This window comes from Camelus bactrianus, chromosome 23 (assembly GCF_048773025.1).
Source record: "Camelus bactrianus isolate YW-2024 breed Bactrian camel chromosome 23, ASM4877302v1, whole genome shotgun sequence".
NCBI classification, from domain to species: domain Eukaryota; kingdom Metazoa; phylum Chordata; class Mammalia; order Artiodactyla; family Camelidae; genus Camelus; species Camelus bactrianus.
In genome coordinates, this window is record NC_133561.1 from 37,950,113 (window position 1) to 37,977,423 (window position 27,311).

Here is a 27,311-nt window from a genome sequence, read left to right on the forward strand (position 1 = left end):
ATATTTTCCTAAGAAATTGTGAAAATCTAAAACTAAATACATTTTCCTAAGGATTGTGAAAATCCTAAAAATATATTTAAAAACAAAATGCATACTTTGAACTAGCAAATTATGAAAATCTTAAAAGTATATTTTGATCATTGGAAGTATTCACATAATAAATGGTTTCATCATGCCCAAGTTATCAAATCTGAGGAGAAATTTACTGCAATTAAAGAATCACACATGGCTTACCTGGAAAGAGCAATTCTTCATTGAAAATAGGTGATCTATTTTGCCTTCTTTTCTTTTTCTGGTCCAGAGCTTTTTCACTGCATTTTGCATCTCTCCATTTCTCAGAGTATAGATTAGAGGGTTCAACATAGGAGTGATTATGGTGCAAAAAAAATTCAAGGATTTATCAATGGGTAAGGTAGAAGGAGGTCTCACATACATAAAAATACAGGGGACAAAGTGGACCACCACAGTAATGTGGGAGCCACAGGTAGGTAAGGCTTTGCACCTCCCTTCCAGACTCAGAGTCTTCAGGGAGTGCAGGATGACCCCATAGGAGATGAGTAAGAGCATAAAGATGACCATACACATTGCCCCATCACTGGCAACCACAGTGAGGCCAATAATGTAGGTGCCAGTGCAGGCAAGTTTTAAAAAAAGGCACATGTCACAGAGGAAGTGATCAATGACATTGGGGCCACAGAAGGGAAGGTTGTATACAAAGAGAAGTTGACCTACAGCATGTAAAAACCCACCAACCCAAGTCAACAGCAGCAGCAGAGCACACACTTGCTTATTCATGATTGTTAAATAATGCAAAGGTTTGCAGATGGCCACGTAGCGGTCATAAGCCATGATCATCAGATGCAAAATCTCAGCACCACCAGGTAAGTGCCCTATAAAAAACTGAGTCATGCAGCCTTGGAATGAAATGGTTTTCTTCTCACTGAGTAAGTCTATAATCATATTTGGGGTGACTGTAGTAGAATAAACAGCATCCATAAATGATAAATAGCCAAGAAAGAAGTACCTAGGGGAATTCAGGATTGGACTGACCACCACAGTTATAGCAATGAGTAGGTTGCTCACCATTGTCACCATGTAGATGAACAAGAACACAACAAATAATATTTTCTGACCCTGGAGGCTCTGAGTGAGTCCCAAGTGGACAAACTCAGTTACATTGTTCCTTGATTTCATCTAGTCTGTAGAGGAGCTGACTTCACATATTTGATGTGATTTACCTACAAAACAATAGGGAAAACACTCAAATGCATTACAAATTTAACCTTTAATTTATCCATTCAATTAAAATAAATTGTATGGAGTATATATTTGAGTCCAATGTGTCAAAGATATTGTGAATACCAAACTGAATAAGGCATAGTTCCCTGACTTCAGGGATATATTAAAGACTAGGTATCAGAACAGCCCAGACTCGTGTAATAATTAGCATTATAAGTATATTCACACAAGCTAAGGTTCATGGCGTAGGAATGTGTCAGTCAAACTGAAATCAGAGAAGACTTCCTGGAAAAAGCAATGCTTAGCTCAGTTCTAAAGAAAAAGCAAAGAACAAGAAAAGATGGGATGGGAATTCCAAGAAAGGGTACACCATTTATAAATTCACAAAGGTGTAATATTGAGTCCCATTTAAGCTAATTTACATACTTAGTGTGAGTAGATCAAACTGTGAATAGAAGGTCACTGCCCTGAACAGTCTCAGAACTGAGACATCTTTCTGAGGGTCTTTCCTCCAGTTTTGTATCTCCAGCCCCTATCTCTACCCTTAATTTTAACACTTCTCTGAAGAACATCTCAATTTTGGACATCTCCAGTTGGATGTCAGTTTAGTATTTATAAAATAATACTTTAAATTTCCACAATAAATAAGGTGTTTCCCATCTCATTAAATGGTACCACGTCCATTATAATTGCTCAGTCAATAAATTTCATAGTGTTATTCACCCTGTTATTGGTCATATTACTCATTCATTCTTTTGACAGATCTGGTTGTCTCTAGTTTCAAAATATGTCACAAATTTGATCATTTGCTATCTCCCATCTTCTTCCTGGCCCACAGCTAAAGCCTCCTGTCAAGTCTGCAATTTTATTCTGGCTTCCAACAATTTGTTCTCCTGAAACAGCTCAAATGATTCTCTTTAAATCTTATTCTGATTATATCACTCAATTGCTCACATCTCCTACAATGGTTTCCAATCATGCACTCACAATTTAACGTATCACATCTAACATTTACATTAACAAGAACAGTAATCTTCATTTCATATTTGAAGACAAGGCTCAGAACATCTCATGAATTTCCCCAAGGTCACCCATTTTTAAGTCAAACTAGAAATGGGATCTAAGTTTGATTTATTTCAAAATGATTTACTTTCTTACATAATAAATTTACACAATTGTGTAGACTGGTTTCTACTATTTATTTTTAGTCTTACCTTGTGGAACCTTGTTCACTACCTGAAGGGAGACTTTTTAACTCATTCATAGATATCTGGGATTCTTCTTTCATCTAATATCACAGCAGAGGGTGAAAGGCTGCATTATTTCTTGAGGAGATGTTTGATTTTATTTAGCTCTCTGTCCATTTTCTCCTTGGAGTTTTCTGATGATTCAGAAGACATTTTTTACTTGCAATGTGAATTGTTTAAAAGAAATTCCAAGTAGCACACACAGACAACCCTCCCCCCAATTACCTTGTTAGGATAATGTTACAAAAAGGAAAGCAAATCTATGTTTACATAGGAAGATAGCAACTAGCCATTTCCCAGGGAAATTTATTTCAAGTCAGGTCTTTTCCTACAAGCTTCAAATTAGAAAAATACCATTCAATTGTTTAGCCCTTCTCATTTTACTATGTCAGTATGGCCAGACCAGTTGACTTGAGATTCTGTGAGACATTCTTACACTGGTTTTTTGTCTGCTTTTTTTCCCCTTTTTTTATGCATTGCTTTAAGTCTAGCAAATGACCTCCTAAAATTTTTGTATCCATTCTTAAAAGGATGTCATCTTTTCACCCTGATAGGAAAAAAAATTGACTTCATTACCTCTTTGAATAGCTGTTTTGTGTCAGTCTCAGTCTATGGAGAATAATGCTGTTAACTAGGAATCCCTGGCCACACTTATCTGAGCTTACCACTTGTGGGGAGCCCCCATAGAGGTTTTCCCAACCAGAACCAATGTTGTCACTGGATGGAATCTTGTGCTTTTTATGACAAGTGACACCCAGCAGGGAACTTTGGAAAAACAAGGTTTATTCCTCAGTGGTCATGAAGAGTACAGTACACTGCATGCCTGAAGTCACACAGGGATGCCACAGGTTCAGAGAGAGAGAGAGAAGAGAACCTGGGGTTCTGCCCTCACTGAGGTCAAGGGTGGAATGCCTACATCTTCTTGGGGTCTCTCTCTATTAGTTAATTTAAAACATAAGAGAAGGACTAAATCATAGGAAGGGGAAAGCAAGGTCACTCAAATGGTCAATTATAGGTCACCCAGGGCTTTGTAAAAGGGGAACTTCATGGACAAAATGCCTGGATCAGTATCTAATTATGCCAATGTATTTATTAAGATGAGTATCTTTGAAATGAATGGCTGGACAATCAAAAGCTTAATGTCAGGTGCTTACATTACACTCCAGAAAGCTGCCAGGTTCTTACACCACAAGACCCTATCTCTAAATAAAGGTCACATTTGGAGGTACTGTGAATTGACTCCAACACATTTCTTTTTTCTTAAGGGAAACAATTCAACTCATAACAACATCAAATTTCAAGTCATGGGTGAATGTCTCCTGTTAAAAACCTTTTCTTTCTCCAAATGTGTTATATATATATGGTGTAAAAGTTTCCTCTTTAAATTTTATGTAACATGAGGCAACAGTAACTGATTTGCCAACAAAGTGGATGGCAGAAATTAGTAATAAATTGTTAAATTTGGATAATAAACATGAAAAAGAAAAATACAAACCAGAACAATATATAAATAAATAAGGTAAACTAGAGAAACAATAAGATCTGGCTCACAAGCCTCAAAAGAGCAGAAATATCAATGCAGACAGCAGACATGAGGAACAGGCTTGGGCTTCCACAAATATGACTGTACTTAATGGTTTGTCACTCTATGAGACATTGGTTTAAAACAATATAGATCTTTGCTCTGTGCTCAGTCTGCATATTCCATACAAGGTCCCATTGGAAGAGGATAATATTGTCCACACTGAGATGAGAACATTTTGCCTTTTCTATCAATCCAGTTTTATTTAAACTGTGACAGAATTAGCAATTGGTGTCTTCTGCTCTTTACCACCTAAGTCAGAGTTTGTTGCACCATAACTTTCTCATGGAAGTTTTGACTTCTGCATTCCTCAGAGTATAAATCAGAGGGTTGAGCAAAGGTGTCCCAATCGTGTGAATCACAGCCACCATCTTGTCCACTGGAAATACAGTTAGAGGGTGAATGTATGTGAATATACATGGTACAAAGAATACGATGATAACAATAATGTGGGAGGTGCAGGCGGAGAGGGCTTTCCTTCTTCCTTCTGCACTCTGAGTACTCAGAGAATGTAAGAAGAAAACATAGGAGATATGCAGCATTATGAAACTCACCATGCATATGGACCCACTGTTAAACACAATGAGTAGATTGATGACATAAATATCCATGCAGGCAAGTTCCAGTAAAGGCTGCATATCACAGAAATAGTGATTGGTAACATTGGGACCTCAGAAGGATAATTTCAGAGCCAAGAGGATCTGTGTTGAAGAATGGATGCAAGACCCCACCCAGGTCAGATTCACCAATGCACCACAGACACGCTGGATCATGATGGTTGTGTATCTCAGGGGCTTAATAATGGCCACATAATGATCAAAGGACATGAGAATTATCACCAAGATCTCCATGCACCCAAAGAAGTGACCTGCAAAGATCTGGGTCAGGCATTCATTGTAGATGACTTTCTTCTCACATACAGAATCTACAATCAACCTAGGAGCAGTGGTTGTTGACAAACAGGCATCAGCAAAGGATAAACAGGAAAGGAAGAAGTACATGGGCTCCCACTTGTCTGACTACATCTTATGTTCATCACAATAAGGAAGTTTGCCAACAGAGTTGCAAGGTATAGAAGCAAGAAGATCACAGGTACTACTTTCTCCTTTAGAACATCCTGTGTTAACCCACACAGAATGAACTCACTAATGCTCCTATTCATAATGCTGCTTTTATGGTGAATGTAGGACAGACACAGCTGAGAAATGGTTCATCTGCAAAGAAAATTGGGGAAATGGTGACTTGGCAATACCAGTGTATTTGGACTCAAAATCACAACTTTCAGGTTTCTAATTCCATCAACACCTAGAACTCAGTGTTTCTCAAAGTTGCCCATAAATTATACTCACTTGGGAAGCTTTTTTTATTTTTTAATGCTGATGTTTATGCTTTAAGCATGGACATTGATTCAAGGTCTTTCTAGGGGGACTAAGTTTCTTTCTTTTTTTTTTTTTTTTTTGGTGGGGGAAAGCCCTTAAGTGATTATTCTCTCTGCCAAGTTCTGAGCACCAGCGACTTTGCTTTATGATCTCGATCAGGTCACTTTAATGTCTTGAAGCTCTTTCTTCATATGACAGAGATTCTAAAGATATTTTATTAAGCATATGCATATGTTAGCTTATGTGCATGCATATAATGTGTATGCATCTCAATTACTGAAAAACAATACTCATATATAATTTAGAAATAATGCTTCTGGAGATTCTCCCTTGACCAAGACTATTTTTTGATTTGGACACCAGTTTGCACAATTATTCCTGACCTCTTCAGTATCTTTCTTGGGTTATGCTTTAAGAAAAAATTATTTCTCCAATTTTAGACTTGCAGTGGCCATAGTTTGACTGTCATTGCCAGTTAGGATACATGAGAGTTATATCTCACAAAGGTTAGAGTTCCAGTGAATAATTAGGAAACTCTGGCCAGATTAATCCCACTAATAAAATCCAAATTTGAAGCTATATATGATTTTGTTAGGATCAGAATACTTTAAGAATGTAAGTCAGATTTAATTTTGTGAGAAAAGGAATGAAGCATAAAGAATGAGAAAAAATAGGCAGAGAACAATGGGTTTATTTTCTATTCAATTATCTATATTGATATAATTATAAAAAGTTTTAACATCAAAAATCAGGTTTAAAACCTACAACACTATATCTTCCATCATCTAAACTGTTCAGAAAAAGAAGATGGGGTTTAATGATAATTTTATTCTACCCAGTAGAATTAATTTTCATAGGTGGAACTAACAAACTACAAAATTTCAGCTACACTAAACCATCCACAGATAGCCGAATTATTGGTACAGCCCTCCCTAACCTCTGTACTCATTCTGATATCAATTTTAACTGCATGTATTCTTATACAAGATGCCATGTTCTGTTCACATTTTTCCTAGATGATTTCATGGTCTTTCCTTTCTTGACAGCCATGTTCTTTAAATGCTGGGGCTCTAACAGAGGTTGCTCAGGGCCCCTCAAACCACAGGCCCTGGGCCATGTCTTGGGGCTATAACCTTGGAAACTTTGCCTCCCCACTATTCCCATTGCCCACTGCTTCCTTCCCATTCATTTTGACAATGATACTATTCTAGTATCATTATGAAAATAATGCAAATTCCTGTTTCAATTTTGAAGTATATATAAGATTCAAAACTCTTAAAATTAGTAGTAGAATTGCCATTATAATGTTTTGTAATTTTATGACAATATTAAATTAAGATATTATCCCATTCTAATTAACCTCCCTGTTAAGCTCCTTAAATCTACTGCATTTTTAGTCCAGGGTTAGTATTTACTTCAGCACTGATTTATTCTTTATCTGTCTATTTAAGCATATTCTTTTCCCTGTTAATCTAAGAAATATGTTCTCTTCATATATCAGATCCTTTTCTCTCCCTTCAATATTGCTCAGCCAATTTCCCTAAATGTCTCAACTTTTATACTCTTTCTATTTCTGGAATTTTGAAAAAAATAACTTTTCAGCGTTCCCAGCTGAGTCCTTCCTGATGGATGCCTGGGCCTTATTTCCATCTGCTGTCTTAGTGATTTAGCTCATTTTAAGAGAGAGACAAATCCACGATCAATGGCCCTAAAGCACTTCAGAACTTCACCCAATTAAATACTCTTGAACAATCCTGGCAGAAATATAGTTCTATTTATGACATTGTTGACTGAAATAAAATCCCACAATGTGAGAATTGTGGGTTCTTTTATTTGGGGCAAAATGAGGATTCTAGCCCAGGAGACAGCATCCCAGAAAGCTCTGAGAAACTGCTTCAAAGAGTCAGGGGGATACTCAGTACCATATTTTTCAGTGAAGGGGGCACATGCTGCCAAGCACACACTTAGGCAGAGGCTTTCTCCTCATCATGAGGAACAAATGTCACTGGTAATGACTTTAGTGCTTTTCTAGATATGAGAAAAGGCAAGAAGTTGGACATATAAAATCTTCTTCTGAAAATATCTAACTATCTGAAGGCCCATTCAGCCAGTTTTCCTTGAACACAGAATGCCTCATTCCTGACCTCCATCCTGAACTTCTTTCAGGGTGTGTTGGAGGTTCATTGGCTGCAGTGGCTCCTGATTTAATCAAAACAAAATTAGATGACAAGTGCCAATGTAATCCAATACTCGTAAAGGCAGATGGCAAGTGCCAATTTTTGTTTAGCAACATTAAATGCACTTAGAGAAAATTAAGTAGATGAATTTAAAATAAGAAGGCTATACTCTGCGATTTGAGTAAAACATCCTTACCCTTCATGCCCTAGGCCATTCCTTAGTGTTTCGTTGCAGGAACATTAAATGCTACGTTACGTATTAATAGTGCTGTGAGTGGTAAACAGCACTTGCATTACTGTGCTCCTACATCAGTATTATTTACGTAGCCTCAGAATAATCCCACTTTTTAATCTAAATCACCAGGAAAAGGGACAATGTTAGAGGATGAATGATAAATGTATGCTATGAAAGAATAAATAAAACTATTGACTAGCTCTGACAAAAATATTCACTTGTTGCATTTCACAATTATTTGGATTGAAGTTGGAGAAGATAAACTGAAGGTAGGTCTAACTCCATTAGACTTGCAGTAACAAGGAGCCCTGGACTCCAAAGTAAGTTTGCATTCAAATGGCTGTTATTTATTGAGCATTTAAAATGTGTCAAATGCTGTCCAATCAAAGCCACATTATTATTTTGTTTCTAAATCATTTGAGGTTATTAGTATATAATTCCCATTAAGAATGAAGATTCTGAGGCCAAAAAATGGTTATATAACTAGCCCAGTGTACACAGTTTCATGATAGACCCTAGCTTGCCTTAAACTTGGCAGCCTGCATCAAGACACCCATACTTCTAGTACTACATCCCAATTTAAAACCCTCTTGGAATATGCACAAATGCAAATGATAAATCTCACCATGTCTCCATTCCTTGAAAATTCTGATAATGACAATCTTCTATTCTCTATGGAGGAAAGCCCATCTGCTAGAACTATGGTTCCAAGTCTCACGTCTACTTCTAAGAATGAGGACAGGCAGCTCTGGCTGATGAGATAAAGAATTTTCCCCACTGCTTCTCAAGCACTGTCTTCAACATGGTCTCAAGCTAAACATAAATAAAGAAGCAGAAGTTTCCTCATTGACTTCCAAATGGTCGTGTTCAGATTTCCCTGAAAGGTCATAATCCTGCAGAACCACCTCTCAGTTCCCCTCAGGGTTTATAAATTTCCCATCATTACAATTTTCCAAGACACAGTTATCTGTGGTCTGACCTATTCAAGTGTTTGCAAAATGTTTATGTCCCCAACCAATTAGATATTTCTTTCTTTCTTTCTTTCTTTCTTTCTTTCTTTCTTTCTTTCTTTCTTTCTTTCTTTCTTTCTTTCTTTCTTTCTTTCTTTCTTTCTTTCTTTCTTTCTTTCTTTCTTTCTTTCTTTCTTTCTTTTTTTATCTTCTCCTGGGCTTCTATTTGAAGATGCTTTTATTTCCCATCATGTTCAGAAATAGAAAACTGTGTAAACTGGGTCAGAATATAGTGTCTCTGCAGAATTGGGGTGAAATGCTCTTATACTTATAAAATGCAAAAGATGAGTTCTGGGATGAGATACACCATCAATCCACACAAATATATGCTGTTTGGTGACTAGAGGAGAAATTCGTTCTTATTCCAGAATAACAAAATTTATACATACATGTACAAAAATGCTTACATTAATCCAAGTTGTTCTTTTCTTCTTTCAGTACCTGATCTTAATATGCCATGACTTTTAAAAATAAAAGCACAATTTCTAGAGATTAAACAAACTTAACCCTCTCCATTTTTTTTTTTTAAAGAATGACAGGCCTGTTTTCTCTGATGGAATGTAGCACTGGGATTGAAGATTGATGGAAAACCTGGACTTAGTCTATGAGGCCTTTCAGAGAGAGTCTATGCCAAGGAGTTTGCTGTTCTATACATTCTTGAATCCTACCTATTTTTATGTGTATTCACACCCCACAGAAAAAAACCAGTATTGAACTGATTCATTAGAAAAGTAAAAGTCCATGAGTGCCTAGAATTCACTAGACTATTGTATTCAGGGACAAATGTTATTTTATTTTAATTAAAATTTTAGGTGTTTTTCCTGACATGGAAGAACCATCTGACATGGACTGCACTCCTGGAGGGGATGATAGTTTGCTGTTTTACATCATAACTAATGATGCTGCATAATTTATGGGACTGCCCATGAATACTGCCTTCCAGTTACTTTCTCAGTAATATTTCTTTATTAATGAGCACAAGTACAAACCTGAGGACCACAGTCTGAAGGAAAATATGAACAATAATTCATTCCCCAGTCATGTTAAATTAATGACTTGGAATTTTAGGAGTATATAGAATTATCCTCCAGCCATGACTTCCCTTGAACTCTTAATACCACAATGGCTGCATTTCTGGAAAGTGATAGATTTCACCACTGACCACAGCCCTGTCATCCACACACCACCACCAGCAGGCAGAGCAAATGGAAAACCTGAATGCAGGCAAAGAAAAGTGCTCCCATTCATGCTAATGATACTCCTCATCACACATGGTTTAGAAACAACACAAGAGAGCACAATTCCACCACATCCGTGGAGGCGAGAGAGGAACAATCCTCATTGAGAACAAATGCTTTCAAAGCCTTGCAAGATTTAAGTACAGCCACATCTGAAGACCTGACTGACACATGGCACAGAGCTTGTAGAAGGGCTGGGGTGACCTACTTGGGTATCTGCAGGAGAGATGCACAGGATGTAAGATGTCTGCATCTACTACTGTAGGTGGTGACAATGCAGTCAGACCTCAGATAAGTGACAGCTAAGAAGGGCCCAGACATCTGGCCCAAGCCAAAGGTCAATAGAGGACCATTTATAACCCAGATCGTTGAATGTGCCCTGTGTCACCCAAAAGCAGCATGTAAACACCAATCTAGTAATCAGCTTAGTACAATATTATGAAAGAAATAATGAACCAGCTCATAGAAGACATTTACTTCCTAGACGGCCCTCCTGGAACTAAGGTCCTGGCCACAGGGCCAGAGATAACCTCACAGAGGCAGATCCAGTAACCAGGGGTATCTGGTGGACCCCAGGTGAGGGATAGAACACCAAAGAGCACCTGGAGGGGAAAGCAGGGATGAGGCCCAGGCAGTCTAATCCTGGCTGGAGTGCCCCACTAGAAGGCACTTCCCAGTCCCTGACACTGAAAGAGAACTTAGAAAATTTCTCAGAAGACACTTCAAGATGTAGAGATAAGAAGAGTGTCTCTGCTTGTCCAGGTCCAAGGTCAGAACTAACTAACATATTAGTTATTTCCATTTACCACTATGAAGTGAGTTAGTCATACAGATGTCTGGGAGAAAGTGTGCTATGTAGGGAGAACAGCCTACGTAAAGGCACAACAGCAACAACACACCTCACCAGTAAGAGGCACAGAATGGTGCCAGAGCCGTCAGTAAGGAGTGGAATAAAAGAGAAACAATTTTTACTAATTGTAGGAGTTTTGACTTTTACCCTGGGTTACATGGAGACTGTTTGCTGAGTACTGAATAGAGGTGTGATGTGATCCGACTTATGAGTTTAAAAGATAATTGTGAGTGTTCTATTGAGGATAGAGTATTATTTGGCAGAGGATGCTAAAATAGAGCAAAGAGAGTAGGTTTGAGGCAATTGCAAGGATTCAGGGAAAGAAGATAGTAATTTGTTGCAGGTCTAAAAGTGATTAGAAGTGATTGAATTTGGGATATATATTGAAGGATGAGCAAAAAGATTTCCTAATATACTGGATGTGGGATGAAGAGGAGAGACCAAATGTACCATCAGCTAAGACAGAGAATGTTGTGAGTGGAGTAGGTTTGGGGATGAGGGAAGAACCAAGACACAGACTTAGTTAAGAAATCTATTAGTCATTCAGGAGGAAATAACATGGAGGAAGATCGATTTCCAGGTCTCAACCTCAAGAAAAAATTCTGAGCTGGAGGTAATAATTGGGGAATCATGTCATCTGAAGAAAGTGTGTCAAGGAAGATTGGGTGAAATGTTGCTGATGGATTCTTTACCATGAGAAGTGAACAATAACAAGTATATTTAGTGATGCAGAGGTCATTGGTGACATTGAAAAGAGCATTTTCAGTGTTAGTAATTGAAGTGTGACTGAATAGGGTTAAAGAGAGTGGAAGGAAAGAAATGGGAGACAAACATGATAGAACCTCCTGATTTTTGTTACAAAGAAGAGAGGGTGAAATGAAGTCATAGAAGATAAAGGGAATGGAACCAGGAAAGATTTTATTTTAAGAATGAGTGAGGTAACAGATTGCTTTTTGCTGATGTAAAATGATTCAGAGAAATGGCAAATATAGATGAAATAAGAGACATAGAAGAGATTTTTGACCAATACCTTCATGAGGGTTCTGACCAGCAGAAGACCCACTGAGACAGAATGAATTACCCGAGACTCTGTGGAAAGTCATGAGAGCAAGAGGGAGTCAGGGACCAACTCCACAAACCTCTCAAATGCTCCCACATTTATTGTGTACAATCAAAGGAAAAATCACTAACAGTTGTGTGATGGAATGCAGGAATTTAGTGAAAGACAGGATGAGATGGAGTTTGTAGAAATCACAATGAGTACAAAGGTTTAGTTTATCTTTAGGGAAGTCACAGGGAGAGGGGAACAAGGTATATTCTTTAGGTATGTTAATTAAAAAGCAGACCACCAGGCCAGCCAGTTCCTTGTCTTGGGCATAACAGACTATCTAAACATCAGGCACACCCAACATTTATAGTTTGAGGGCCTGGGTCATTGCTTTGCAATGAGCACAGTGCTATCTAACACCTCAACTATGCAAGCAAGGGATTGCCCCTGCTTTTTATGACAAGGAGACAGGAGTGCGATGCACAGACACCTGCTAACAAAGCAGTTACTAAAGCACATTTGTTCTTCCTAAAGGTGACAAGTGGCTGGGCTCTGTTGCAATTTGTTAACCAAGTCATGGGCTCCCACATATTCATGTAAAATATAAGGAGATGAGGTCCAGTGTATATGAGGTTGGTTGCCTTTGGATTGGAGTACAGAAAATGCATGTATAAGACTCAGGAGGGAGGTAGCATATAACTGAATGGGTGCTGCCAAATTGGTAAATAAAAATTCTCTCTTCTGTTAGCTAGTCCTCAGTGATATAGGAAGCAAGTTCATCCAATGTTTTCCAGTAAGTTTGAAGTTTGTAACTGATTTTTAGACCTGTCTCTCCCTCAAATTAAAAGATATATTCCTTTATACATTACACATGCATTCTCATATTGTGATGTCTTTGTATCATGAATAGTATTGGCTAATTAATTAATTTAATTGAATAAGTTCAATTCTGATATAGAGATCATATAAATTACAATCTAATATTAGCAAAAGCAAGTTCCTATAAAAAAGAGGTAAGATCAAGATTTATTTTAAATGTCGGAGTGTTAGGGAAATGACAAGCCAGCCAAGAAACAAGCACCACTCGGAGGGTTGGAGTACAGATGTATTACACTGGCGGACTCAGAGGGGCTTCTGCTCTGAAACTCTGAGCACCTCCAAGACGTGCACATGAGGTTTTATAGGGTAAAGTACAAGCTTGGGGTATTCGGCCAATAGGCATGGAATAGCTTTAGCAGCATCATTATCACAAAAGTGGAGGCAGGGAGGCAGCAAACCAACATTCCAAAGCCAGATACATCTCTTTGAAAATCCAGATGGCTCGCAAAAAAAAAAACATGAACAGCAAACCAACACTAATTAACTTAGATTTATGAGTTAGTCCAGCAGAACTCAGATCAGTATTCCGATACTTAGATGTGTGAGTTATCCTGCCATCCCAGCCCAGCTTTTCCTTCACATTCCTAGACTTGTGAGTTATCTTGTTAGCCCAGCCTGGCTTTTCCTTCACACTTTCATATGTGGACTGGAAATGAATTTTATATTTAAAAATTAAAACAGAGACTGCATCAGGTACTTAAAAAAATGTCCTAGGCCTTCTAAAATAATGGCTTATCTTCTGGCTTAATTCAGCCACAGAATCTCACCTAACCCCCCTCCTACTGTAAGAGGGAAGAACAAATCTGACTCCTTGCTAGACCTGTTTCTTTGGCTCTAACCCTGTGCTCTGTTTCCCGTGCTGAGTCATGCTGATTGTGCACCTTTTGTAAAAGAATGTTGCCTACAGCCTGAAATATAAAGGTGAGCCCATTCTCAAGGCACTGACTTTTAAGGGTATAATTCTTTCCCATTTATATAAATAAAAAGTTGCAGAGTTGAAAATAACATTGGTCTTGTTGGAGGTCTTCTGGGACACCATGACCTGACCTATGTGGGCAGCTGCATGAACGAAGGATTCTGACACCAAGAAGTTTGCAACAATCAACCATACTCTCTCCCCTTTTTAGTATAAAAGAAGCCTGAATTCTGACTTGGGTAAGATGGTTCTCCAGGACATTAGTCGGCCTTCTTCTCTGTCTGCTGGCTTTCCAAATAAGTTGTAATTCCTTGCCCTAACACTTTGTCTCCCAACTTATTGGCCTGTTGAGCAGTGAGCAGAATGATTTTGGGACCTAGTAACACTACCACCTGCCCCATCAGCTTTTACTTTAGGGATTTAGGAAATTTGCATTTAGGAAGAAAAATGTAATTATTTTTAGAATAAGCAATAAAGGATGATTCTTATTTAGATGTCTATGTAATGGAAGAGTGTGAAATACTGCTACCAGAATCCATCATAATTCATTTTAAAGCCACCCCCCCTCAAATTTTCTATCCACAGACACATAACTAGACTGGAAGAATCAAATTCAAGAGATAGGTGGTTGGATTCACTACAAGGTAGCCTTTTAAGAAGCAGTAGTTTTAATTTTCTTGTATGACTTTTTTGCAATCCAAAGAAGTAAAGGATTAAAATTGTTTTCTATCTAGTCTTGCTCTACTACATTAAAGCCCACTGACATCCCACTTTGCTTGTGTGTGTGTGTGTGTGTGTGTGTGTGTGTGTGTGTATGTGTGTGTGTTTGACAATTAGTTCCAAATAATAGGTTCTTTTGAAAAGCTTCCCTTGCTGAGGTGTGGAGCAGGCATCACTACCAATTCTATTGCAGTTTTTTTTTTTTTAATTTTCAGAGATTGTAGATTTCTGTTCTTTCTCTATACTTGCCCATTTTTCCTTCTATTCTTTTTAACAATCAGGAAATCAAATGCCTTAAGGGAGCCATTAAGTTATTGAGAGTTTCTTAAATCCCTCAAGAAGCACAGAGGAACTTTTAATAATATATTTAATATATCTTTGGATCACAAGATTAACTCCAGGGACTGTATTTCCATTTGAACGAAGGGAGATATATAACTGAACTTTTTAACAAAATCTATCTTCTAACATGATTGTTTTTGATCATCTTTCTCTTGCTTTCACAGCTTGGAGTCTGTGGCTTTGGTTCTCACATTTAAATAAGTTTGAATTTCAATCTTGCTACTCAGTAACTACTATTATTTACCCAATATATGTATCACTGAAAATATCAGTCAATTCACTATTCTTGTGTGATTTGGGTTTGTTTGTTTTGGTTGGGAAATAGAGAAAAATAAGCTATGAGGATCAGTGTTGATGAGGTTCATAAATGAACTAAGGTGTTGACTATTTTTTTCTTCCACTGGTAAGTAAAATTCACTTATTTAAATATCCAGTCTACATACATTCTGCTAATCAGTTAAAAATAACCAAAAAAAAAAAAAAAAACGAAGAAAAAAAGGTTCAGATTTTAATGTGATGAAGACTTCAAGTTATAGGGGAGGGAGAAATTTGTAACTTGACTGTTATTCCCACCTTTTGTCTTACACTTCAGTCTCTTTTTCTATATTAGCATCAAAATTGTTATGCAACTTCTATTGGAGTAATGAAAAATCAGTGTTTAAATTCAATCTGGAATATTTCCTAAAGGATGAATTGCAATCTAAATCATGACTCTGTATTCCCATGGGGATGTTTCATCTGTCACTCTAGATACTCTAGATGTAGCATAGATGTTTCCTTATTTCATATTAATCCAGTAATCTTGCAATGTTATTCTTATTCTAAGTTTTATCTCTGTACACAAGGAATAGCATCTCCTAAGTGAAAAGGATGATTAAGACACCAAAAATATATATATATATCATCCTATATTCTGCAGAGGTAAAGTCACTAGTATCCTAAATTGTTTAAAATATTTATTTTGAAAATAAATATTAAAAAATAGTTCAATTTTACAGGCAAAATGAGGTCACAATCAATAAATATGCTTGGCTTAAGTGAAAAAGGTATTGTATATTCTAAGAAAGGAGTTGCAATGTCAAGGAAAACAAAGTATTACAAAGCAGTAGCTGAATGGTTTGTAGGCTTGTTTTACTTTATAAGCTTGCTTTACTTTTTGTCAGAAAAAGCTAAAGACTCTTTTTCCTGAGTCTCCTGAGTAAGGTATTTCTATTGGATATCAAAGGCCAATTATAAGTTACTGTTCACCATTTTCATATTCCAGCTCAGAGCTCCCTCTCCCCACATGCCTAATGAGCACTCTTTTCAGGAGCTATTGCCTCTGGCTATTTTTGGAGAATGACTCCAGAATTTATTCATATTGGGGACATGCCTTTCTTCATAACCCAGTTTAAAAAAAAATGTGGAGTGTGAACTTAACATGAAGTCATTAAGTGGGAAAACTCAAGTTTAAATGTCACAATACCATTTATTCTTATATATTGATATAGTTGACATTGGCTACTATGAGATCCCAAGGAAGATGTTTCAAAGAGAGCTTCAATGGTACCACAGATTAAATTTTCAACTTCAGTCATTTATGCTTTATAAACTAGATTTTACATATTTTAGAATGAAATTCACTTAAGGTTTTGAATGTCTTCTGAATTCATCCCTAACTGAGACCTTAATGTTTTCTTTCTTCATGCATGGAATTTCCCAATGGAGCAGGCAAATAAACAGTGCTTAAAGAGACTAGAAAATTTTAGTTAAAATTTTATAATTTTATTCTTAAAATAAGTAGAGCAGAGAAGTCAACAACTCAAGTCACTAGTTAGGGATTCCAGATAGTCTTGATAATGCCACATGGTTACTTCTCAATTTATTCCAATCTCCTTATTGTTAAAAAGTCCCAAGAAAAGTAAGCACATGGCTGATGTTAATTTCACACTGGTGACCAAATTTATCCTCTTGGGACTGACAGATCGTGCTGACATGAAAGTGGTCCTCTTCCTGTTGTTCCTGCTCACCTACACCATCTCCTTGGTGGGGAACCTAGGCATGCTCTTTCTCATCCAGATAACTCCCAAACTCCAGACACCCATGTATCATTTCCTTAGCTGCCTATCACTTGTTGATGCCTGCTATTCATCAGTCTTTGCACCCAAAATGTTGATGAACTTCTTCGTTGAACGGGAGACGATTTCATTCTCTGTGTGCATTGTGCAATATTTTCTATTCGTGTCACTCCTGACCATGGAGGGCTTCTGCTGGCAGCTATGGCTTATGACCACTACATGGCCATTGTGAACCCTTTATTTTATACGGTGGCTATGACAAAAATGGTCTATGTCGCTCTAGTAATTGGATCGTGTGTAGGTTTAATCAACTCATTGACACACATGCTTGGTTTGCTGAAACTGTCTTTCTGTGGGCCCAATGTCATCAGGCACTTCTTCTGTGACCTTCCCCCACTGTTGAAGCTGTCATGTTCTGACACATCCGTGAATGAGCTGTTGCTTCTAATCTTCTCTGGAGTTATTGCCATGACCACTTTCCTGACTGTGATGATCTCCTATGTCTTCATCGTCGCTGACATCCTGAGAATCCACTCAGCAGCAGGAAGACACAAAGCCTTCTGCACATGTGCTTCACATCTTACAACTGTTACCTTGTTTTATGGCTCTATAAGTTTCAGTTACATTCAGCCAAGCTCCCAATACTCCTTAGAACAAGAAAATGTGGTATCTGTGTTTTATACTCTGGTGATCCCTATGTTAAACCCATTGATTTATAGCCTAAGAAATAAAGAAGTGAAGGATGCTGTGAAAAGAGTTAAAGAAATGAAATATATTCCTTGTTAATTTCATACCATACGTGCTCTAAAATAATAGACAGACAAGTGCCTTGGATAATGAAATTTATATGAATTTACTAAAACTATGAATCCAAAGAGCTCTTAGAGTTTATTTAATTGGAAACTTCTGCTTTACAATGGAAGAAAAAGGCCTGGAATAATGTCATAGTTGGCTGGTTACTGTGTAAACTAACCTAATAAACCATCCTAAATCTAGGTTAGTTATTTCTGGACAGTTGTTAACATTTTCATTCCTGTATGTGGGTAGAAATGAGTATATACACACAGATATATAGACACACAAACACACACAGAGATACAAACATAATATTCATAAATAGCAAAATATCTCTTAACAGGTTTTCTCTCGAGCATAGAAAAAAGCAAAATACTTTAAAAGCAGAAAGTACTAGTTTTTGAATTATCGAGTAAAACTGGTAGATACATGCTCCAAGAATTAGCCTTGATTATTTATATTCAGGTATTCTACAAAATAAAAGACGTGCTCAAAAATAGAGGGAGGACTTGGTTTTGACACCTTTCCACTCACAGAGGTTATCCTAAACCATTTCTCCTTTCCTGCCCTTGGTGTCCGTTACTACACATGAAACTGAGCAAGATGGAATGCCACAGCTTTATTACCATTTCCCATGGAAGAGCCACTAATTCTCAGAGAAAACTTACGCTGAAGAACTTGTCTTCATATTTAGGAAGGACGCCTCCAAGTTAATCAGAGAATATTCACTAATCAGACTCAATTCTCCTTTTCCTTTAAGTCTCTTCCAACATCTTCTTTAGACATTAAATGAAAAACTTCCCTGAAGGTCATCTAGGTAGGAGACAACTGCTGCTCTGTATTCTAAGCAGGGAAAGCATGTGAGGTCAATTGTTTCCCAGTGATTCAAATTATATGTACAGGGACATAATGATAAAATTAGAACCCTAAATACTGATTGCTTCATAATGATCTCTTTTCCCCAAATTGCTGCAAAGTATCCTGCCTGGAAAATAAAAACAGTATTGTAAAGAATACTTGTATTTACAAATAAAATTATATTTAATTTTTGGAGTCTGTTCTAAATACTGACATAAATAGTGGCAGTTTGGCTAAGCAGTGCAGAGACAGCTGGATGCTCTATATTATTAACTCATGTTTTTACAAGGCAGTGAGCCTGGATTAATCTGTATTTTTTCTTCTCAGTGACAGCCAAAATCACATAAATGAATGGTTCCAGTGTCTGTGAAGTTAGGAAATTGAAATGCTTATTGTATTAGACATTCATGAAAAGAAATTCATATGAAAGTTTACTTTCCAGAATAAAACAATCATACCACCACCACCACCAAGGACAGCATATAACATTTATATATACAGTCCTTCACAATTTTCCAAAATCATTTAATATATTATTTAAAACTGGGTGCTACAAGTCTGCATTTATGTATGAGGCATTGATGTAAATGTATTTGTATGTAAGTCTTCATTTTCAGAATAAGATAAAAATAAAATAATAACGATAATTTTACATAATTCATCACAACTTTTCGGGAGCATTAAGTGTCTTATATCTGAGAGTATGAAACACAAGAAATATTATAGGGGCAAAAGAATTGAAACTCAGAAAAATAAATTGAGCTGTTTACAATTTTTAATAAATTCTATTACAATATACACCCTATAGGAGAAGGGGGTGGCCTCCCAGCATGCAGACAAAAGAACACAGTTTACTAAGTATGAGTGTGTGTGTGTAGGGGGTGTTACTTTATGGAAAAGAAAGATTTTTGTTTCTTTCTAGTACTGACCTTCAACTAACCCTAACAAACAACTACTATACTATAAAACAGGGACTTGATGCTTAAATGAGAAAAAACATTCCGGTCCTAGAATTCTGAGGCAAATGGAGGGTGCGTGTGCAGACGTGTAGAACGTAGATTGGAAAATGAGTAATGTACCATTAATATGAAATGTATAAATATTAAAATTTATAAATTTTAACTTTAATACACCATTAAAATGAAATATTCTGAAAGGAAGTGAAATTGAGTTTAGCAGGTTCCAAATGTCCTTAAATGGCAGATATAATTAGTCAATAGCAAATGAACAGTTGACAAGGAAAAAGAAATACTCTTGCTAATAAAACTCCTTCTAACATCCCCTGTGTGTTGGTCTGTTTTCAGTATTGCTTCATTTTAAAATTACTGCAGATTTTCCCCACCTTTTCTCATGCTGTGTGTATTGGTTTGGTGCACTTGACTCATCTTAGGGACTTAGTCTTACAAGAGAATATCCCGTCCCCCTCTTTTAAGTTTAGCCTACCATTTCACTCTACAGCTACCTCCTTTTTATTTCCCAGTCTATCCCCCAAATATCAACCTACTCAGTATTTCTAAAATTTATTTTTATGTTCAGCCACTATTGTGACAAAAGTGTTGAACCTGATATTTATTTTAGTGTCCTAACTGACTGAATTACCCCAATATTAAAAGGCAATCCAGTGTATAAAAACACACACAGACCTGAGTTCTGCTTAGTCATTGCTCCCCCTTCTTTTGAGCTCTCTCAGATGTAAATGTGTGTGTTTTCCATGTTCATATCAGTAACAATGTATTTATAGAAGAACATGGCCCCCAACAGCGGGAGCTTAGTGCTCTTTAAAACCAGTATTATAAACATATATAAAGCCAATGTACATATTATTAAGTTCTGTAAATCATAACTATAGACACCAGTGGAGTTCATTTTTTAATAATTCATTTTTTCCTTGTAGAGACTCATCTAAGTGAGATAAGACACATGTGACAATTTTCTCTAAAACAGAGAAAAGGCCAAATACGTGAATTTCTATCATTTGACAAGATCATGCTGGGACATTACTCTCCCAGGACTCTAGCTGTTTGTTGAGACCAGGTGCTCACAGGACCCCTGTGGATGGCATCCCCCAAATGCCCTAAGCCAAATATAAGCACAAGTCAGGAAACCAATAGGAGTGACCAGGATTCCTCTCAACACCAGGTAGGGATTGCATTCGTGTGCTCTAACAAAGGAGTTATAAATGCCTTTCCCTGTATTCAAACAGAGCAACTCTCAATAGACACTGTGAATGAAATGTGAAGATAATCGTCTCCTTGAATCCGTCCCAGTTACTGAGATAATTGAAACCCAGTTAGACCATGACCAGGTCAACCGGCTTGCTTGAGGTCATTAGAGGGCTTATTCCATATTTCCTCAGGTAGCTGTGTTTATAGCGTCACATACTTGTGCCAGTTACAGGAGGGAATTTACTTACAGAAATTCATTGAGATTGACTATTGCAAACTGTTGAATTGTGTTAAATCTGAGGAAAAGAGCAGCCATTTATTTGGTCCTGTTAGCAGAGCTAAATTTTAGACTCAAAGACTAATTTATTCTGCATAACTGACTTTACAGTGAAAGGAAGTCCAGATGAAATGTACCAGTTATGAAGTGAAAATTAAAGAGAAATACAAAATCAGTGAAATAAGAAGAAATTCATCATCAAAGTAACAAATTGGTTTGTTTAAAAACAAAGTCAAGGCAAAGCTAACTCATCAAAACTAAACCAAAAAAGCAAAAATCCAAATAATCACTTTAGTCAAAGGCATCTGTCCAGTAGGTCAGCAGAGTCCAGTCTGTTTTCCTTATTTGTTTTACTTTGAACAGACAGCAAACATTTGAGAGTACCCATGGTGAGCCACCCTGTTTCCACATATTTTCTTATTTAAGTCTTACAACTACTGCTTGAGAAAGGTTTAGACATGAATCTAATAGTTAGGCTAGGAAACCAAGAGTTAGACTTGCAATCACAGCTCAACGTGGTATAAAGTGACTAGCCATTCTTTTTATATCTTCTATATCCAGTGTGAGAAAAATTAGACTCGGGATGGTCTCCTAGCCAACGGACATAAAGTTATCTGACACCATGATATGCAGAATTGTCATCAAATAACTTTCTTTGTATAACACTGATAATAAAGGTTAGAAATCCAAGCCCACACACTCTGTATTCAATATCAAGGAAATATTATTCCCAAAGCACAGATTATGGAACATCATCTTCATTAATATTTAGTGAAGATAGATCTGACTGTCAAATTAATATGAAATGTGTTCTGTATTTATTTATCTTATTGGAACTTGCAAAGCACAGTCAAATATTATGCATTTCTATAAGTCCTGCAGTAAAGAAAGCTTTCCTTAAAAGTTATTTAGCCAAGTGTTTCCCAAATATATTAGATATCAGAATGTTGCTTCTCACATAGTTTGGGTGATAAGATAAAAGCTAAAATAAAATTGATTTAATGATTTAACTTTTCCTGGATAAAACCCCAGATTCATATGTGAGCTAATGTGCCAAAATCACATGCATTGTCCTTGAAGTTAAAGTTTAGACTTAAAATCTTTTTTTCTTTGTGTGTGTGTGTGGGGGGGCAGTAATTTGGTTTATTTATTTATTTACATCGATAGAGGTTTTGGGAATTGACCCCAGGCCTTCATGGATGCTAAGCACTCATTCTACCACTGAGCTACATCCACCCCATCTAGAGTTGAGATTTCTTGACTGTAGGGGTTCAAACACGTGTTTGACTCAATCTTAAGGCAGAAAAATCTGCTGTGGTCTAATTTAGGCCATTTGGTAATAAATGCTATAAGAATTCCAACCGTGGAATGATAAATATCTTTTGGCATAACAAAGAATGACTTCCTGGAATAACTGAGTTTTAACGAATAAGTGACATCATATTGAGAGAAAATGTTTTAAGTTGTTTCATTCAGTCTGGACACACCTAATTCTCATTTTCCATTTCTATGGATAATGATCAATTGTATTAGATGACATTATATACACATATATGTATATTCTGCCCGCTTGTTATTTATATTGTTTAACATGTCATGTGTATTTTAGTCTAAGTTAAAAAGATGTCATAGAGAATAATTTTGCCAGATGCCCCAAGAATTTACCTGTTAAACGTTAAGTTTTTTGTTCTTTGTTAAGGGATCTTCTTCCTTAAAACATGAGGTCCTTGTCTTGTGTTCTGGAATCTGAGACGCACTGTTATCCAACATCCACCTCTGAACTGTATCTGTTGAACTAAGATCACTATTACAGCTTTTCACGTGGAGTTTACTTTCTCCAGGGGTTCTTATGTGGAACCTACTACCAGTTCACAGCCCCTGGTGAGACTTTGATCCAAATACGGTTCTGAATCAGGCTAACTTTCATACTTGCAAGAAATGAATTGACTATGGATTATTATTATTAACCAAAACCATGCAGTTTTCTAAAGATGCTGGTAGAACAAATTCATGTTCAATCTGCACCTTTTACTTATTTTCTGTTTCCTCTCATTTTCTGTAGACCCATCAGAAAGGAGCCACATAAATGGCTAACAGAAATGTCGGTGAGATAACTGAGTTCATCCACCTGGGGCTGACCAATGACCCTGAACTGAATATGTCCTATTTGTGCTGTTTCTCTTGATTTATCTCATCACTGTGTTGGGCAACGTTTGGCTGATTGCAGTCATCCTGGCTAGTGCCCAGCTCCATTCTCCCAAGTAATTTTTCCTCAGCCAGTTGGCTTTCTTGGATTTCTGCTATTCCTTGGTCTTTATCCCTAAGATGCTGATGAACTACATAGCAGGACAGAGAGCCATCTCCTTTTGCAGTTGCCCCCTTCAGTATTCCTTTGTCAGCATGCTCTTGACCACAGAATACTTCTTTCTGGCTGCAATGGCATTTGCCGCCCCCTTCATTACAAAGGTCTCATGACCCCTACACTCTGCATCCAACTGGTGACTGCGTCCTACCTAGTAGGTTGCACCTACTCACTCACCCATTTGAGTGGCTTGCTCAGTCTGTCCTTCTGTGGTCCCAATGTCATCAACCATTATTTTTGTGATATCCCACTGCTGTTCCAACTTTCCTGTTCTGATACCCAGTACAATGAGGCTTTGTTTACAGTCCTTTCTGGGACCGTGTCAGTGGCTACCTTTCTGATGATGGTTAGTTCCTATCTGAGCATCCTTCTCACTGTCCTGAAGATAGTCTTTGAGGGGCAGATACAAAGCCTTCTCCACGTGTGCCTCCCACCTAATGGTAGTGACTCTTTTCTACGGAAAAGTGATGTTTACTTATCTGGGGACCAGCTCTAGCTACCCACAGGATAGAGCCAAAATCCTGTCTGTGTTCTATACCCTTTTGCCACCAATATTAAATCTCCTGATATACAGTATAAGAAACACAGAGGACAAAGAAGCAATAAAAAGAATTATTATGCAAAAAAATTTGCTCAATGAATATAAAATTTCAAGAAAAAATTTAAGAAATATTGATTGATGCTACATGTTTTTAGGTTTACTAATTAAGGGCCTGTGAATTAAACTGATAGCTCAGTGGTAGAGCACATGCTTAGCATGCATGAGGTTCTGGGTTCAATCCCCAGTACAGCCATTAAAAATAAATAAATAAATATATTTAATTAAAAAAGATAAACTGACAAAAGGCAGCTTGACAGGAGAATAGACAAAGTGCATTCATATGTATATGAGTGCACCAAAAAAAGTGGCTAGCTCAAAAATTAGAGATGAAGTTTATCTCCCAACAATATAGGAAAGAGAGAAGGAGACATGGCTTCTATGGGAAAAACAAATGGGTTTCTAAGGGAGCAAATGAGAGACAGGAAATTCTGTGACATCATTTGTTTATGCAGGAGCAAGTGGTCTTTTCTGACTTCCTCTTCAAGACAAAGCAGTCCAGGGAGAGAGGATTTATGGCAGCTTCATTCTCAGAAGTTCTGCCTTTAGTCAGATAAAGGAGGCTCAGAGAAAACATCTCTCTGCATCGACTGAATCCCAAGTGGCTCCAGTTTAAAATAATTTTGTGCCATTGCATAATTTAGATTCTTTCGATTCCTCAATTATTACTTTGAATCTCTACTAACTTCTTAGGTAATAAATTGACACCATCTTCTACAGTTTGGTTAGTTACAGAATATGATTTTCAGTTTTAATTGGATATAGAAGAACCAGTAGGTGACAATCACCCAAACACACATACAGAAACACACACGTACACACACACACATGCGCATACAGATACTTCAAAAAGAATCAGTTACAGAGAGTGAAATCAGTCTTCCCTCTTTACAGCTCTAGAAGAGCTGACCCATTTTACAGATGAGGAAACAAGTGATCAAGGGAGTTAAAAGCTTACCCGAGATCAGACAGCATCCAACATTTGAGAAGTAGCGTTCAAACACACATATATTTGTGTACTTGTCCACAGACCTTCTCCCATTTTACACAAGGAAACACAATTTTCTGCATGCATTTTGTTTGCCATATTTACCTGGAACTTTTAAAATTTGAATATTTTACTTTAAAAATAATGCCACAGGCACAGAAGTGTTTATTTTTATGACAATTCTATTTCTCCCTGTTGTTTAACAGAAATACCAAAATAGCAATGCAGAGGTTTTCTGTTATATCAGTGTATATTGGAATTCACACACACACACAAAAAATCAGCCTTTAGGAAATTTCCATTAAATAGTACAGCCACTTGAAAATGCTGAAAGTTTTTTTTTAAACAAAATGACTCTTAGATTCCCACATTGCTATGTTCATATTATAGTCCCACTTACTCAGACATGCATCAGAAACTCGGTCCTGCACCACTGTCATCACTACAGTTGTTAAGAGAGAGAACACAGTCTTTGCTGGTGACACCTTTGCAATGCTTAGTGAACAACAGTTTCAAATTTGTGGAAAGAATGCTGATATTTATCAAATGGAATAACCCATAGTGCCTAGCAATAAACCTTATCTGTCAAACTCTGTAAGTCTGTGGGCTTTTCTTTTTTTTTTTTCTTATTACTTGACAATTAAACTTATGTCAATATGTATCAAAGTATTTTAAAGCAAATTGTATTTCATTGTTTCTATGTGGCCTATATTTTCTTCCATAATAATCCCATTGTTAAATATTCTGATTGCATATCACCACAACTGCCATGCATTTTCAAAAAAATAAGTAATCACTGTTAATGTTAAACCAAGATTTCAAAAGCAAAACTATTACTTAATGAGAGACTCGTTAGGATGTGGAAAGTGCTGAATGATGTCTCATAATCACAAACTAAAGTTCTAATGTACACTGGGCCAGCCAAAATATCCACCTCCTGGGTTGTACACTTCAGGTTTTAATGTCTTACAAAGTAATTTATAGCAAAATGATAAAGTCTGTGTGTAAAACTTATTCATTTTTCTACTTGTTTTCATCCTGATAGTTGTCTAATAATTGAATTCTTTGATGAAATGCATATTTTTTATCTTGACACTTTACTAAATTACTTTCCAAAATATTTATATAAAACTTAATGACTTCATCAATGTCATTATCTTTATTTAAAAATTTATAATATAATAATAACAGGGATCCTTTGAGAAGTGGCACTTTCTAGAGCATAGTCCAGGAAAATATATCATAAACCTGGAGCACACTGCACTGTCAGGATGTAAGAAGTGGAGATGAATCAAACAAACAAAGAGCAGAGCACGTGGGAGTTAATTCAATGACGGTTCCATTAGCAAAGCTAGAATGAATTGAGCAGCAATGGAAGTGATGGGGGTATTGGATAATAACCCCCCAAAACAAACTAATTATCAAAGAGTATATACTGCTATAAACAAATAAATAAGAAATGATGACTCTTCCTTACAGACTCATTTCAATTAAAATATGTTGAAAGACTAAGGGAAATGGAAATTTACTATGAAAACACCACCATAATTGTTAGAGGCAATATGTTGATAGATGCCAACAAGTATAAACAAAATATTTACATAATCTAAATTGTCTTCCATATTTATATAATTTATGTAAATTACATAGGAAAGAAAATTAAGTAAAATTTATTAATATTCTGTATACATGTTAGTTTATATAAATCATGTAGTAAAGAATCATAACTTCAGGGTGGGAAGGGATAGACTGGGAGTTCAAAATTTGTAGATACTGACAGGCATATGCAGAATAGACAAACAAGATTATACTGTATAGCACAGGGATGTATATACAAGATCTTGTGGTAGCTCATGGCAAAAAAAATGTGACAATGAATATATGTATGTTCATGTATAACTGAAAAATTGTGCTCTACACTAGAATTTGACATGACATTGTAAAATGACTAACTCAATAAAAAAAGTTTAAAAAAAAGAATCATAACTTTACAGTAAAGAAGTCTGGCAGGCACTATTTTATAATTCTTTTCTGTCAGGTGGGAGGTAATCAAATTTGTTTATTTATTTTCACAGGAGGCACTGGAGGTTGAACCCAGGGCCTCATGCATGCTAGGCAGGTGCTCTACCACTCAAGCTATAGCCTCCAGTTTGCACTTGCAGACAGTACTTTAAGTGATCAAGTTTAACATTACTAGTAATACTACTTAACATCCTGTATCCTCTAATTATATGAAAAGGACATGCATATCACCTCACTGGTACCTTTTTCTCATAATGATTAACTTCAAATTAATCATAAGAAAACATCAGGCAAACTTAAATCGAGAGACATCGGTAAAACACTTGA

General features: G+C 36.7%; 1 protein-coding gene and 2 pseudogenes across 1 annotated transcript; 1 reads left to right on the forward strand and 2 right to left on the reverse strand.

Moving 5' to 3' along the window:
- Nucleotides 1-219: 219 nt before the first annotated feature.
- LOC141574818 (olfactory receptor 4A15-like) lies at nt 220-1,194 on the reverse strand. Its single transcript, XM_074352095.1, has one exon. The coding sequence runs from the start codon at nt 1,192-1,194 to the stop codon at nt 220-222; it is 975 nt and encodes a 324-aa protein (XP_074208196.1).
- A 3,131-nt stretch (nt 1,195-4,325) lies between these two features.
- Nucleotides 4,326-5,230, reverse strand: LOC123619611 (olfactory receptor 4C11-like; annotated as a pseudogene).
- Nucleotides 5,231-16,770: 11,540 nt separating this feature from the next.
- Nucleotides 16,771-17,705, forward strand: LOC105081044 (olfactory receptor 5J3-like; annotated as a pseudogene).
- Nucleotides 17,706-27,311: the final 9,606 nt, after the last annotated feature.

Bases quoted from the DNA above. Each gene is read 5' to 3' on its own strand.
- LOC141574818 (XM_074352095.1), bottom strand. From the start codon at position 1,194: ATGAAATCAAGGAACAATGTAACTGAGTTTGTCCACTTGGGACTCACT.